The sequence below is a fragment of the Canis lupus genome, chromosome 9, assembly GCF_048164855.1.
Source record: "Canis lupus baileyi chromosome 9, mCanLup2.hap1, whole genome shotgun sequence".
NCBI lineage: Eukaryota > Metazoa > Chordata > Mammalia > Carnivora > Canidae > Canis > Canis lupus.
The window spans coordinates 32,192,558-32,208,920 of NC_132846.1; the positions used below are offsets into that span (position 1 = coordinate 32,192,558).

At 46.0% G+C, this 16,363-nt stretch overlaps 1 protein-coding gene across 7 annotated transcripts in view; it reads left to right on the forward strand.

Annotated features, from left to right (window-relative positions):
• SAMD4A (sterile alpha motif domain containing 4A) overlaps positions 1–9,855 on the forward strand; it is a 216,720-nt gene extending 206,865 nt beyond the window's left edge. For all 7 annotated transcript variants that reach the window (XM_072838636.1, XM_072838635.1, XM_072838637.1 and 4 more), the window contains one exon: positions 5,410–9,855. In XM_072838636.1, the coding sequence (XP_072694737.1) occupies positions 5,410–5,438 (29 nt within the window). In that variant the 3' untranslated portion in view covers positions 5,439–9,855. The remainder of the gene's footprint in view (positions 1–5,409) is intronic.
• Positions 9,856–16,363: the final 6,508 nt, after the last annotated feature.

The window sequence follows — 16,363 nt, forward strand, 5'->3', positions numbered from 1 at the left end:
AGCCATCTGCCGTCTACAATCTGGCAGTAGTTCAGGAGTAACGGGAAAGGTACCAGGAGAGGTAGGCAGGGGACAGAGAAAGAGAATGGCCTCAGGGTACTGCTGGATCCTCATCAAGACATACCACACCAAGTAGCCCACAATGCCCTGCTCCTCCTTTTCTGGGAGGTGAGTCAGGAACCTGGAGACCAAGGCTGTCCCTTTTTCCTCAGAGCCACCCACCCGGTGCACACTGAGGTTCTACACAGCAGCTGTCCCAGCCAAATGCTGGGAGCTGGAGGAGTTAGAAACACAAGACATGGCTTTTAGTGGCAACATCCCCCCACAGAATTGGATTCTTTCCTTCTCGGCACTAGATCTCCCAGTCGGGTCCAAGCATATCCCAGCTTGTTCTAAAAATAGAATTTTTGAAACAAAAATCCCTGCTTGTTTTTATATCTCCCTGTTCCAAATGGCTTCCACGATGCCTGGAGCCCCGAGCAGTCTGAGATGTCCTTCACAGTGTGACAGGCGTGGTCTAGTTGATGTGCGTATGGACTTGCAGCCCCATGAGGAGCTCCAGAAGCAGCTGGATTGTCCCACTGTCTGTTTGGTCTGAAGCCCTATGTCATCACAAAAGCCCCAGGAGGCCTCCAGTGCCCTCCTAGTACTCACCAAGTGCTTTTCTCCAGCCTGGACTCTGTGCCAGCCCTGGGGATGTTTGGCAGGCAGAGGAGAGATGTCAGCCCCTCCCTGCCAACCTCTAGGAGGCTCTGAGTCAGAGAGGCCTCCTGTGACCCTTCCCAATAGTCCTCTCCGGTCGGGATGTGCTCACTCACCCTGGAGATAGGCAGTCGGCACACCTACAGCCAAAATTTGTGCTATCTGGCACTGGTGGGGAGAATGGCTGCTATCAGCTGCTGCTTCCAGAGAGCTTTGTCCTCCTGACCAGGGATTTTTAGATTTTAGTCCCTGTAAACACAATCTTAGCCTGACACCAAATATGAGACCAGTAAATGCTCTGCACAGAACAGATTGGAAAGCAAGGACTGCACTCACCTGACCTCACCTGTGCAAGGCTCTCTATAGCCCAAAGAAAGCCTCTACTCAGTACCAGAAGGGAGCTAGTTCAAGGCCTCCCAGGGCCTCTGACTGAACAGATGATGGGAAGGCATAGCTCCTAATGTGATCTCCCCGTGGTTCCAGGAACCCCATTTGCAAACACTGCTCTCTCCCTTAGCCACTCCTATCCTTGAAGCTTCACAGCATCATTGGTCCATCCCTGGCACTTCTGTGGGGAGGTGCCACCAGCTTCTCTTCTCCAGCTAACTCACCAGGAAGACTGGGTCAGCGCACTGATAGCCCCAATGAGTAATAGGAAACAACCCAAAGGTCCACCGACGGATGGAAATGGATGAGCGAAATGTTGTATAGCCTGATGGTGGAATATCATTCAGCTCAGAAGGAATGAAGTACTGATCTATGCTACAACATGGATGAACCTTGAAAACATTACACTGAATGAAAGACGCCAGACACAAAAGGCCACACAGTGTATAATTCCATTTAGGAATTTATGAAATATCCAGAAAAGGCAAATCTTTAGAGACAGACAGTATAGATTAGTGGTTGTCAGGGGCCAGAGGGAACTGGAAGTGGAGAGTGACTGCTTGACAGGTACCAGCTGAAAATGTTATGGAATCAGATAGTGGTGATGGCTTAACAACTCTGTGAAAATATGAAAACCTTCGATTTGCATGCTTTAAAAGGGTGAAATTTGTGGTATATAAATTATATCTTAATTTTTTCAAAAAGGGAAGCCTCCCAGGCCCTGAGAATTCAGGCCAAGCTCAGCCCACTGCAGGCAGCCCAGGCTCCCTCCCACCCAACTGTGGCTGGTGGGTGTGAGGAACTCCCTCTGCCTTTGAGCGTCAGCAAGGAGAACTGACCTTCTTCCCCTGGGGCTTGATATATCTCGGATAATTGGCATGTTGGAAGCCCTTATCAAACTGCTAAGTGCTAATGTTATCATCATTAGTAGCAAGAATGCCAAATGCTCTTTATTAAAGGGAGGTTTTCATTGAAAAGGCTTCATTTTTTTAGCCCATTCTTCTGTTTTTACAGAAAACCTTGCTGAACTGATGTTTTTTTGCTAATGTTTTCATCTTGTTAATCTCGTCAGCCTTTTTATTGCTGTGGTTTTTTCCCTCAATAATCCTCTCTGGTGGGAAGCCTGTGAAGCAGTTTCCTGAGCAGAAAATGCACATCAAGTTCAGGGTGGCCCAGCTGGGCAGAGTGGCAGTGAGCCCTCCCACCATGACTGTACCTCTGCTGGCCCGGCCCACCTCTTCCATGGGCTGGCTGGGAAGATGACCTTGCTGGAGGCAGAATGCCAATGAATGAAATCATCTTACAAGAGGACAAATAGTTAGGGAGAGGAAAGCAAAGTAAAAAGTTCCTCGGCCTGTGTCACAGGACAGGATGGTAGGGTGTCCAAGTTCCTGGGACACCACATCCTATGATGGTCTTTCTAATGGGGCTGGTCCATGGGCCCCAGGACTACTCCCAGTGTCCTCCACTAACTGCAACCCTCCTGGTGCCAGTCTAAGCCATTTTTCTCTTTGGCTTTCCCTTTCTGCCTTCTTTGTCCTCCCCCTGGCCCCTCCAACAGAACTCACAAGGAAGCCCAGGAGGTAGGTTGCCTCTACCATCTTGCTTTGTAAATCTTTATTTAAGGACTTCATCTGGCTCTATTGGGCCTGCTCCTGATTGGTGGCTCCAGGTATAAAGGAACTCAACACCAAGCCTGGCTGCTGTCTTCCTCCTGCACAGGGGGTTATATGGGTGAGAATACCCACAGCTACAAAAGCAAGCCTCCTCCAAGCAGGCCAGAGTCTGCAATGAATCCTACCATAAAGAGGAATGTCCAGTCAACTCTTCTGATGCTCTAGGATTCGTGTTTTCACACGATCCCCTTGCCATTCCTTCTCACCTTCTTTCCTTATTCCTTCTTTGGCCTTAACAGTCTCACTTCTAGCTGATATGGAGACTTTGTGCAAATTAGAAAAAGGATCCACTTAAGATGCTGTTCTGCCATTGATTTGATATTCGTCATAATAACTATAAAACCTATAACGAATACATGAAAATGGTGCTCCCTGGAGTTGTATAGTACACAAATTGCACAACTGTAAATGGTGAATCTGGACTTAGCTGTGCGTTATTTACCTACAGATGAATACCATCACCCTTGGAGGATGAGGCATACAATTGGAATTCAGTGAAAATGCAGCTTGGGGTTGGGTTAGCTGAGATTTTCACGGTTCTAGCTTTTCATGGTACATAGCTATGAAGGACTGGCATTAATGAGTAGGCCAGTGAGCCCTTGCAAGAGTGTGCACTCCACTTCTACAGACAAGGGAGTGACCTCTACACACTCACACGTGCATGTGTATACCTGCACGCACCGTTTCCCATGACCCATTACCACTGCAGAGCCACCATAAGAGGCTGCAGGTTAGCACCTGCAGAAGTCAGGGAAAAGTTCACATCTGGGGGCCTCTAGGACTGATGACCTGATTATCACAAACCTCCCGAGAAGTCATTTGGTTTTCTTCTTTAAAATCTCTCCAAAAACCATATGGAAAATTATAGACCCACAGGGATACAAGTACAACTGAGAAAACCTTAGTAAGATCAGTGAACTGTGTCAACATCAGTATCTTGGTGGTAATGTTATAGTTCCGCAAAATGTTACCATGGAGAGAAACCTAGCAAACCCAGAAACCTGGTACTGTCTTTTATACCTGCATGTGAACCTAGACGATATTAGTAAAAATTTCAATTAAAGAAACACTTCTCCTTCAAGTCCCTGCTGGCAAGACATCAGGCTGGCACCACCCTTGAGGAGGCCAGGAGGCCTCTGCAGTGGACTCGGTGTACTCCTCCCTATCGCTTAGGCCCCCCAGCTTGCCCTGAACACACTCTGCCACTCCCATCTCACACCTGAGTTCTGCTTGCTGAGTCTAGATGCTTCTCCTGGTAGACCAGGTTTGTGACCTTAGGCTTAGACCAGGACATACCTGCTGATGTTTAGATATCAGCAAAACCAGGGAGGCATCCTGCAATCCTCCCTGGCCTTCATTTACCGGTCACTGAACACAGTCATTTCTACCTCCTACCGTGGTTAGTCCATGCTTTCCTGTGCTCACTGGAAAAGCCTCTGTCAGACAAGCCCTAGCATGGACCATTGTAGGGGCCCTCCTGCCACCAGCCTTGTCCTTTTTTAGGTCATCTGACACAGCTGCCAGAGAAACCATTCTAAAATCAGATCTAATTACTCTACGGCTTATAATGCCCCAATTACCAAGTCCAAGCTCCTGTTCATAGTACACAAGATTCCTATGGCCTCATTCTGGGGACTCTTCTATAGTCCCATGTGTAAGCAGACAACCATAAAGGAGCTGGGCAGCCATCAGCTTTCTCAGCAGTCTGTTTCATTCATGGCTTCTGTGTCTGATGGGCGCGCCCTCCACTTTATAGCCTGGTTTCACCGACTCTCCATAACGTAGACACAGCCTCTGCCGCGTGGCCTCAGCATTCACCCACTTCCACAAGATCTTTCAGTTCCTAGGGCCCACAACTTCTGACTATAGCATCTGCCCCTAATCAGATTCTTGAGACAGAAAAGCTACATCAGGGTCAGCTGCATCCTCCTGGTCTGCTCAGTTGTGACCAGGGCTCAGAGTCACAGCCACCTCATGCAGGTGAGAGAGAGATGCTGCCAAAGAAAGCAGCGTGAGCTAGACAAGTCCACCCGCATGTCTGTCGCAGCACTCCCGCCAGCTCTTCAGCGTATTTCCTGCCACCCCTCCATTCGCCCATCCCTCATCCTAAACCTCTAGCCCCCAGCCCCACCATTTGATGACCGGCATTACACCTGTACATGAGCTCCAGGTGCCCCCCCCCCCCCACACACACACACACACATCTTCCTTTCCTGCCTCCTCCTCTCTTCTCCCACCACCACCATCTTACAAAAGTCACTTTCTTTCCCTGTGAAACTGCCCTTGACTTCCGGGGGCAACGTAAATATTCCTTCCTCCGTTCCTCCTGCTGAGCCTGGTACCTACCCCCATCATAGCAAAGATCACTCCTACATCACTATGGCTTTACATTCTCTGTCCCGACTAGGATGTGTGTACTTCCAGAGTGAGGACAAGGCTTCCGTCTTGTCTCCCAGCCTCATTACGGCTCCTGGAAAAACGGCTATTGCCCAGATGCTGAGTGGGTGGGTGTGGGAATGGTGAGTGGATGGATGGGTAAGGTTGGCCTTCGCCGGTCTTCAGAGACCGGAAGTGTGGGGCTAGGTGGACACGAAGGCAATGGTTTTTGCTCAGCTGAGCCCATCTTGTGTTCTTTCTCTCGCAGACGGGGTTGACCGGACCTCCACAATCTAGAAGCTGAAGATGAGAGTGACCGCGCTGGCCGTGAAATCGACTGCTGCGGGTCCAGTGTCAGCCATCTTCAGGGTTGCACAGAATCCTCGGAGATGCTTTGCAGCCTTTTTTTCCCCCTGGTCCCTCTCCCATTTTGATTTTGTGAGAGCGTAGGTCGTCCTTGTAAACATATCAGTAGACCGGGGATTGGTTATTTTGTTATTTGTTTCTGTCACGGGATGGCTTGGTGTGTGGGGTGGGGGAGGGGGTCTCTAGGGAAACGTGGGACTGGGAGGGGATGGAGAGGGCATGCAAGTGGCTTCCTGGATGGAGAGAGGGAGAGAAAAGAACTAAAAGTACCGCCTGAAAGAGCTGGGGGGATGGCGCGGGCGGCAGGCCGAACCCTGGGCCTGGGCGCCCCTCACAGCCCGCCTCCACAGTCAGGCCCCAGGACGCAGTCGTGGCAGCGTGCGACCAAAGCAAGATGGCGGCCGGCCCTCTCTGCCGCCCGGATCGGCTTCCCCTGAGGACCCGGCTTGGAGTCGAGCCGCAGGAGAGGGCCGCGCGGCACTGGCGGCAGAGGGGGGAAAGTGCCCTCCAACAAAATTTCAGAGAAACTTTGATTTGTGTATTGTTTACATAACAATTTTAAAGGGTACATACATAATGTGTAAAGAGTTTGGATAGAACTTCTCTTCATACTATGGTTTTTGTAAAGGATTTGTTGATACGGATTCATTTTTTTTTTTCCTCTATTTTTATAATAGCAGCAGGGTCGTCTCTCAAAATGGCTGCCGAGCCGAGCTTGCCACGCGAAGGCGGATGTGGCCACGTCGGCCGAGGCGTCCGTCTTCCGTCATCCGGCCGCAGCTGGGCGGCGCGCGCGGGTGGGTGGGCGGGACGAGCACGTGGCCGGAAGCGGAAGTGCCGAGGAGGACGCACCGCGTGATAGGTCAGGGTTTGTGGGCGGGTCACGGAGAGGTTCTTCGAGAATCCTGCGGCCCCTCTCTGGCCTGCATTTGCTCCTCACCCAGTCACCTCGCTTCTGCCCCTACACTCCTGTGGGGTTTCATCCTGGGGTTTCATCCTGTCGCCCCCCTGCTTCGCTTCACACACACACACACACAGGTGGGTGCAATTCCACTGGAGGAAAAATGGCAAGGACCGACATTTTCCCCTTGCAAAAGGCCTTCATACCGGAGAATGAGCTCAAAGGCCCGTTTCCACTGCGGTTGCACGCAGGAGGAACCTGAGCCTCGGGTCTTGCGTGCCCCTGGCTCGCTCACCGCTGAGGAAGAGGAAGGAGAGCAAGGCTTAAGCTAGTGTGTGGCTGGTCAGTGGGCAAGTGGCAGAGAGAGCGTGCAAGGGGGGGTGGGGAGGGACGTGCAGGCCACGCGGCGGGGCCCCGCGTCCCACGTGGGCAGCGACAGGCCCGGCGGGAAGGGGCGGCTTCGGGAGGAAACGTGGTTCTCTCCACGTGTACGTCAGGGCTTCGCGGGGTCGTGGGCCGGTGTGTCTGTGCAGCCGCGCAGGAGAGAGGAAACCAGTCCTGACCTGGTGGGAGATGAGCAAACTATGCTACCACAAAGTAATAGCTCTGTTTCTTAAGGGCAAGAAAGACTACGTTTGGGATGCGATGCAATGGAGGGTATTAAAGGAAATCAAAGAGGAGTTGTGCTCTGCACTGGAAAATTGGGTTGTGTAAATGATGGTATGAATGCTCAGCCAGAGGCGAGATCAGGGAGTTGGTATAAGGTCTGTTTATTAAATGGGTGAGTCTGGTGCCATTTCTTTTAGTGAAGTCGGAGTCGAAATTGAAGAGATCAGACCATGAAAATCACTGCACTCGCTTATGGTTATTTAAAAAGAAAAAAAAAAAAAGAAAAAAAGTTAACGAAGTAAATAGATTTAAAAGGCCTTAATGAAATCTAAACAACTTTATTTTACCTTCAGGATTAAAAATGTGCACCCAATTCAGCCTTGCTTTTTGAAGTCTTTTAAGGTTTAAAAAGATGGAGCATCTTAACTGTAGAGAGGCTTTTGCAAGCAAGGGAGGCTTAAACCCACAGTATCATGTGTTGCATTAAGAAAATAGACCTTCCCTTGGGTGACTACATTTTAAACATGCAAATCCATGTGCAGAAAGAGGCAGCATTTTTTTTAGTTGATTTTTTTTTTTTAAACCAAGTGCCATTAACATTCATCCTCCACACCCCTTTTCTAAACAAGCTTAGTGTTACTTGGGGAATGTGTTGGGATGGACGATCACGTGTAAGGCAGGAAGAATAGATCAAAAATGTTGAAGGCCAAAGGTAAGACCAGAGGGTTTGTGAAGGTGTTTTTCAGATGCTAAGAAAGTTAATAAAGGGAAGAAAAAAGAAGGGTTTTACACATCTCAGAGAGAAATGAGAAAGCATTCAGATCTGCTGCAAAACACACATATCCATAAAGACTTGGGTTGTTCAGAAAACAGATTGTGAACACAATCACATTAGCATGAATCCTTTAAAAGGAAGAAGACCTTACAGTATTTGCGAATCTGGATTTCTATTTATTCCTTCACTGAATATAGAAACAATGGTTATCTGATTATTAGAGATATTATTTTGGATATGTTACTTATTAACTTGCTATGGCTGGTAACCATGATAAAGTCTGTTATTAATAACAACATAATTCTTTTTTTAAAAAAAAAGAAAAGCTTATTTTTCATTGACCGTGTATAGATTTATCTACATAGTTGTGTTTTGCTATTAGTGTTTTTTTTTTTTAAGTTGAATGTTCTGATAAATTTTAGGAGCCTGTCCCCACCTTGTTTTGAGTCCTGTGTTGACTGCAGGTATACAGCTCAATTTTAAAATCCTAAAGCAAAAGAACTTTATTTATAAAAGAATCAAAACAGTTGCATGCGTAAGGCTGTGAAGTCGGATATTTAGTAATAAAGCGGCAGTGCCTTTTTTTGTATTTACCCATTGACCCCCCCAATGCAACTGTTTTATATTAATAGTAAACATTAAAAATCTTAGAGTAAAATCTATTTCACTACATGTTCCCCCCCCCCCCTTTTTCTGATTTAAGCAGTATGTATTTGGCATCTCTACACTGTCCTAGGGGCAGTGGCGGTCTACGATATTGTTACCATGTATGATGTTTTATTGGTGCTTTTTATTCATAGTGGTTTCTTATCAGAAACAGTAGGAAGACACATATGAACTGTGTACAAGAATTGAAACATTGCTGCTGATAACGTGTCTTTTTCCACATGCTTTTTGAGTTTCACTTTTTAAATGAGGGCCAGCAAGCAAAATAGACGTTGCTGGGTCTGCCTGCAGAGGGCGGCTGTTTGCACCAAGCTCTCAAATCCTGTGTATTGATGGTCCCTTTTTGGTACTCAGGATTGGAATGACAGCTGGGCCCCCGCCTCCCATTCCTTTGAAGAGACACTGAGGGAAACAAGGTTTTCTTTTGAGGTGTCATTGGCTGCCTTTTACAGAGTGGGAGCCTTCTCCAGGTCTTGTGTTCTTCTGCACCTCTTGTAGCGACTGCCGGTGCAAGGTCTGGATATGTGCATTCCCCGGCTAGAACCAGGATCTCCCCAAAAGCCTGGGCTGGGGGGCCGAGCTGGGCTGAATGCATAGGCATGCAGCCAGAAGGGCAGCGAGTGGGAGGAAAAGCAGGCCCCAGTCTCGTTGGCCCTCTGGAGGTGTCTGTAGCAGGCGGTCCAGCTTGGGTGCCAGGAAGCAGCCTGACCAAGGCACTCGGATGTGCCTATTACAGGAAGGACCTGCGGAAGGATAATTTGCACATGGGGCTGTGATAACACTAATGTTGATTTTTTTTTTTTTTACAAGTCATCAGAGTTGTTTGCAAAGTGAGTTTTATTTTTTTGTAATTCCTTTATCTTTACTTAAAGGTGAATGTGTATTCCTCTGGGAGGAATAGGAAGAAAACAGGAATGTTAATAATGTCAAACAGAAGACTTCCTCCCTTATTAATATATAACCCTCATGTATTTATGCCTAATGTAAGCTGACTTTTAAAGAATTTTCTTTGGTTGCATGCCCTGTGCAGGCATCCCTATTGTACATGCATGCCTCTCGTCCTGTTTTCCTGTATAAAGTTAGTGAACAAAGAACTATTTTTGCCTAGTTCATGTTGCCAAGCAATGCATATTTTTTAAATTTGTCATATATGGAAATAGCATGTTTGTTACATGTAAAGCTTTACTGATATACAGATATACTAATGTTTGAAGATGCTGTTCTTTGCAAGTGTACAGTTTTCAAATGTTGTTACCAGTGAAACACCCTTGTGGTTTAAACTTGCTACAATGTATTTATTACTCATTTCCTCCCATGTAACTAAGAATCATGGCTATATTTCATATCAACGTTATATTGAAAGTGAAGGGAAATGATTAATACAAGGTTTTGTAACACTGGTGTGTGTGTCTTTTTTTTTTCCTTTTTGTTGACAGGATTGATTAGGAAGCAAGAACTGAATCTTAGAAATAAGCCAGCAAGGAACAGTGAGCATGACATCGCTGTAAACTATTACCACCTGACCATTCTATGCAAACTATGTCTTCAAATAGGAGTTCCTTTTTTTTAAACAAAAGAATAGGATGAGATATAAAAATTTATGCAGCTTGTTATGTGCCCAGAGTAGTTAATAAATGCATCATCTGACTTGAAGGCATGTTCCTAAATACAAACTCTATCCTTGCAGATGATATTGTTTATAGCTTGCTGTCCATCCTCAGTGCCGTTGAAATCATATTTCACCCCGTAACCATGGCATAAAGAAACAGCAGCCTCCATGGAGCCTTGGGGTCTTAACTACATATGGCTTGAATCTCATTGTAATACTTCTAATTCCAGTATGATATTTGATATAAACTCTAAATAATGTCAATTAAGCATATGGTTGAAGAGACTAAAGTGGTTTTGAAATCTCTGGCTGTGTGATATGCAACAAGTTAACCTCTCTGAGCCTTGGTTTGGTTTGGTTTTTGGCCTAAGATACTCACAGTTTTTTAGAATTAAACCTGTAATCCAAAAAAAGAAGAAAGTAAAGACAAAAGAAACATAGGATATAGAGGTCATTGCCACCAAAATCTAGCAATCCAAGATTTCTCTGAGGCAACCACAGCTTGACCTTGTAACAGTGACCACACAGCAACTCCCTTTTCACCAGGCTCAGGCTGCTCAAGTGACATGCAAAATCCAAAACGGTCCCTGGAAACATGTAGAAATGACTCATAAGCTGAAATATTAAATGAAATTCCTCCAAAAGTTAAATTCTCATAACTCAAATGAGATATAGCTCAGTGTTATGACCAGAGTATTCTAAAGGGAAGGGGATAATGTGCGAGAGAAAAGTCGAGTCTCGCTTTTGCAATGTGTGAAATGAGGGTAAATGTGAAAGGCATAAGATGAAGAGAAGCAGGGCTCAGCGTGGTGCCTGAAAGGAGTTGGGTAGTGATTTTTATCAGCAAAGCTGCAGCTCTTTGCCATTGACCCTACTAATGGAATGTTCAGTCCTGGGGAGGTTATTCATATAGCAAAGCATTTAGGACTTCCCCTAAATAGTCCTTTCTGCCAAAAAGATTTAATTCCACTATTAAAGGGGGATGAGTAACACCTCTAGAGCTTCCTGGATGGGAAGAGGCTGCAGTGAGCTTGTGCGAGGAGTCCAGAAGCAGCACAGGTGGGCACTGTCCACTCAGGCTTTCTGTGCTCATGAGGCTGCCAAGAGGGCGATACAAGGAGAATCCAAACTCCTGTGAACGCACCTTGGTTTGGTCCCTTAAACAATCTATCCATGGCCCTGACTCCCTGTCAGCCCGAGGCTTGCGGAAGTTGAGAGGAGGGCTTGAGGATAGCAAAAATCTCCTAACTAGAACCTAATGCTTCTCTACAAAGATATGGAGTGGTCAGTGAGGACCTGGGCCACCCAGAGGCACCATGTAGCGGCATGTACGTCATGCATGTCCCCGTTCCCCTGTGGGCAATGCTAGCACATCACACTCCAGCACTATCTCACAGACGTTACTCCAGTCTTCCACAAACACTTCTGTTTCCTATCTTCCAGCCACACATCAAAACACTTGAGCACTTCAGCCTCTGGATTGTCCACAGTAGCTCTAGGATGTCCTAGCTCACTGTTTTTCAAATCATCTATGAATTACAGTTGTAGTGGTGGCTATTTATTTCTAATCCACATAGCTCAATTCTTTTGTAAAATACAATAAATTTTTTAAAATTACAAGCCCCCTTATTGTACTAGATTCGACAAAATTATCTGTCAAATTGCTATAAAAAGTAGCACTGTTCTGGCTCCCTAAGCTCTAGGGTCAGTCTGCCAAATCAGCCTGGGATATTGCCCTCAGGATGAAATGATGGACATCCCTAATGTCAGGTCAACAACACCCATGATATTTCTTTAGAGTGCCCGTTGGGTCTGAGGAATACCTGGGAGTGGGCCTAAGAACAGCAATGGCTTTGTTTCCTAGTCTCTAACAGCTGAAAATAAAATAGTTGAGAAAGGGGACATGTTGGAAGGGAAGGCAGAGGAAAATCCAGAAGGTAATGGGCCTGGTGGTGGGAGGTGAGAGCCTGAACCTGGAGTCTCTGGAAATGGATCAAGCAATAGAGCACTGTTTCCAGAGCAACCCTGAGATGTGTCTTCCCACTCCCCACGCTCAGTTTCTGGCCCAGATGGATTGAAATGGTGGATGGCTCCTCTGCGTGTGTGTCAGTCTACACATTTAGGATACATACCTGAAGTAGGAAATGTGGGGGACTTGGAAATTGGGGAGCTTTGGCAAACTCAAGCGTGACATTTCAATTATTATTGAGAAGGAACTCCACTGGAGTCAGTGGTCTTTCCCGGTATCCTCTCAGGTAACAACTTGGCCCGGACACTCCATCTAACCAGCTTTGCCCATGGGGCTCTTGCACACAGATACTGACTTCTCTGTGATGTGAACCTGGGAATTCAACATCTGAGAATTTCCTCCATGGAATATTTTTCACTCTTAAGTGGTTTCTACTTCAGTTTTTAAAACTGACGGAGAAACATTTTGGCAACCTTATAAAGCTCAGACTTTATAAAAAGACAGCTTTGTGTTTACGCTTGACTCAGAATGCATGTTTTTAAATAGTGTGTTCCACAGCTTTTTGAAGTTTTATTTTTTTTTTAAGTCCTATCCAGAAGAAAAACAATCAGAGCTTTGGTGAGTGAAGTAGTCCCATCAGAGCTGCTGGATCTGGAGACGGCAGAGAGGTTCCAGTTAAATCTTCCGGTGGGGACCACACCTAGGACTAGGTGTCCCTGTTTGCACCAACATCCTTAGGAGACAGTTCCAGTTTTCTACGGCATAAAATTCTAACAGGCTCCAGGGTGAAGCCACATGAATCTACAAAACCTCAAAATCAAATCTGTCCAATCAGAACTCACCACTTTATTCCAAGATGGAATATGTACAAAGTCAGCAACTTGTGAATGAGAAAAATAAAATGTATACATGACAAATCAGTGCCCCCACCCATCACCAAATGCATATATCCAGCCCATGGGCGGAGAGCATATACCCTACGTGTCTTCTCCCACCGCTGTGCTCTGGGGTCCATATTGCTGCATCTGCTAACCTACGCCACTGTCCTCTCCTAAGATACAGAATCTAAGCCCTCAGTCACACACAGTTTACTGTGTTTATCCAGGTGTGCTTCTAAAGTGTCTGTGTCTAACCCATCCCCCCCAAAATGATTTAAGGGGCAGGCCCCAGGTTTGAGGTCTTCCTCCTACAACAGGACTTCCTAAAGACTGGCTGCTAGCCAGTTGGCTGTCTGAAGACAGAGGATACCTTGCAAGACACAAGTGCCAAGTTCTTTCTGGAACAGATAGGTAAAGTTCAGTTAGAGTGAGGCCTCCTCTCTCTACCCATTTGAGAAAAATAGAGATGCCCCAGCAGGCCCTCTGGGGGGGGGGGGGGTCTTGTCAGTCTCTTGGCCTGAGTGACAGGAGCACAGGGACCAGGGGTTCCCAAGAGGGCAAGAGGGACAATAAGGACTGCCATGAGTCCAGAGCTCAGAGGAAGCCAGTGGCAGAGCTCTGTACTCATCCTTGGGTTCCCTGAGGAAGCCAAGCCCACAGCAGAGGGACATCAAACACCAGCCATGCCATCCAGGTCCCTAGGAAGAAAGAGCACCATACCAGAAGGACAAAAAAATAGGAACTGTGGGAGACAGTCTCCGTGTATTCCCGGTTTGAGGCAAGAGAGAGCATGTGAGTTTAAGGAACGGATTGAGTAACTATGGGACTGGTATGGAGAACGCAGAGCACAGGGAGCCATGGGAGGAGGGACAGGGACAGGATGGAGGCAAAGGTAAGGTTGTAAAGGGCCTTATAAGCTGTGGTGAAAAATGTGGACTCCACCTTCAGGCCCATCGATGCCTTTGTCCGGGAGTGATATGAGCAGACGTGAGGGGCCTAAGTGGAATGTCTCCCTCCTGTCCTGTTCTGCAGCCACCAGTCCCCTGCCCTGGAGGCATTCGGTCATAGTTTCTTGTGTGCTCACCAAAAGATCTTTCATACGTTTACAAACACTTAAATATCCGCCCCCCCACACCCCGTTTTACTGTACACACTGCTCATCACTGTGTGGCGTTTTTCTTTTTTCTCTTAAATCGGTTTTGGAAACCATTCTTTATCATTGCCTCATACCCTTTGATGGCTACACAGTGCTCCACGTCTGAGGATTAACATGACTTCTTAAGCAGTCCCGAACTGAGGGACACTCGGGTTGCCTTCACTCTTTCTGTGACAAACAGTGCTGTGATGAAATAAATTGCACATGGGTCATTTCCCTCATGTGCAAGGGTTCCCACAAGTGGGAACCTGGGGTTGCTGGATTAAAGGATGTCACATCAGTCAGGATTCTCCAGAGAAACAGAACCAGTAGGAGATTACAGAAGAGAAAGGGACTTATTTTAAGGAATTGGGTGTGAGGGCTGGCAAGTCTGCAGTGTGCAGGGCAGGCCAGCAGCCTGGAGACTTAGAAGGGGGCTGATGCTTCAGTCTCGAGGCAGAATTTCTCCTTCTGCCAGAAACCTCAGTATTTGCTCTTGAGACCTTTAACTGATTGGATGAGGCCCACCTACATCATTAAGACTAATCTCCTTTGCTTAATGTCAATTGATTGTAGATGTTAACCACATCCACAAAATACCTTCACAGCAACCTCTAAATTAGTGTTGGATTAAATAACTGGGGACGATAGCCTTTCCATGTTGACAAATGACACTAACCATCACAGGCATCATTGTCATTTTGCTACTTTTTCCCCAAGGTGCCTTCCACAGAGTTGTACTTCCAGCAGCACCGAATAATGATGCTTTTTTCCTGATACTCTCAGCAATTCCTGTATCATCAACATTTTTTATAGTTTCCAATCTAATATGTGAAAATTAGTATCAGTGTCCTTTTCATTTGCATTTCTTTTAGTTGGGTAAGGTTGAGCAGATTTTTATATGCTTAATAGTCATTGATATTTTCCTTTCAACACTCCATATATTCAACCATTTCACCATTGGGTTGTTGATCTTTTTCTAATTAATTTGTAGAAGCTCTTTGCATATTGTGGAAATTAACCTTTGGTCTGTGATATGATTTACAATATCTTTCCCACTTTATTTGTCTTTTGATTTTGCCTATGGTAACTGTTGCCATCGAGAATTTTTTTTAACTTAGGTTGAATTCCTTGATCTTTTCCTTTTTGGCTTCTGGATTTTAAATCATATTTTAAAGGGCCCTCTCCACTTTGAGATATACTATGTTTTCCTCCAGTACCTTTACTGATTCATTTTTTTACATATATATCTTTGATCCATTTCTTGTATGAAGTATGAGGTATGGATGCAATTTTATTTCTATGCAAAGATGACTACCCAGTTGTGCTTATGCTATTTATTGAATAATCTATCTTTCCTCCACTAATTTGAAATGCTACTTTTTAAATATATAAGCTTCCTCTATATATTGAGGTCTATTTCTGGACTTGTTATTTTTATTTCATTTTGTCTATTTTCATGCACCAGCACTCCCACTGTTTTAATTTATGACAACCTTAAAATTTGCTTTCATACCTGATAGGGAGATTTGTATTTTAGAGAGATCACTCTGACTACATTTTGGGAAGTGTATTAGAGGAGCGTCAAAGTGGGGAGCTGGGGAGACCCTCCAGGGACTATTACATTACTGCAGACAACCCACAGGGGGTGAAAGGCAGTGACCGTAGGAATAGGGAGAACTGGGCAGATCTATGAGATTCTTACAGGGTAGAGTCATCATGGTTAATGATGGGCTGGGTGTGGGAATTAAGGAAAAGACTGAAGAGTTTAGAATGCCTCCCAAGTTTCCAGCTTAGGCAGCTGGAGAGTTGGGGGTCTCATGCCCCAGGGAAGGAGGGGACTGAGGTGAAGGCAGCAGATGGATTCTGTTGTCACTTCACCTACCTCAACACTCAAGACGAGTCACCTGGGAGAAATAATAAAAGCTAGCAGTTATGCAGAGACTATTGTGCTAAGCCAATAAGGCCAACATTAGATTACCTCCACTTTGCAGATGGGGAAACTGCAAACTCAAAGATGTCAAGCAAATTGTTGCAGATCGCAGAATTGCTACAGGGAAGGGTGGGTAGGACCTCAAATCCGGGTCTGTCTACCACCAACTCCTGCTAGGAGGGCCCATGGCTGGCTGTCTCAGGTTCCAGGAGTCCCTTTGAGCTATGAGCTCACACTAAGGAGACCTCAGTGAATCTCCAGGCCTTTTCTTTCTAACGACTGTTGCAGCCTGAGACACAAGGTTATATGTAGGCAATAGAGTTCGGCAAATTGACCACCTCAGGACATTGGTGAATATATGGTCCTTAGCAAAAGAAGAGG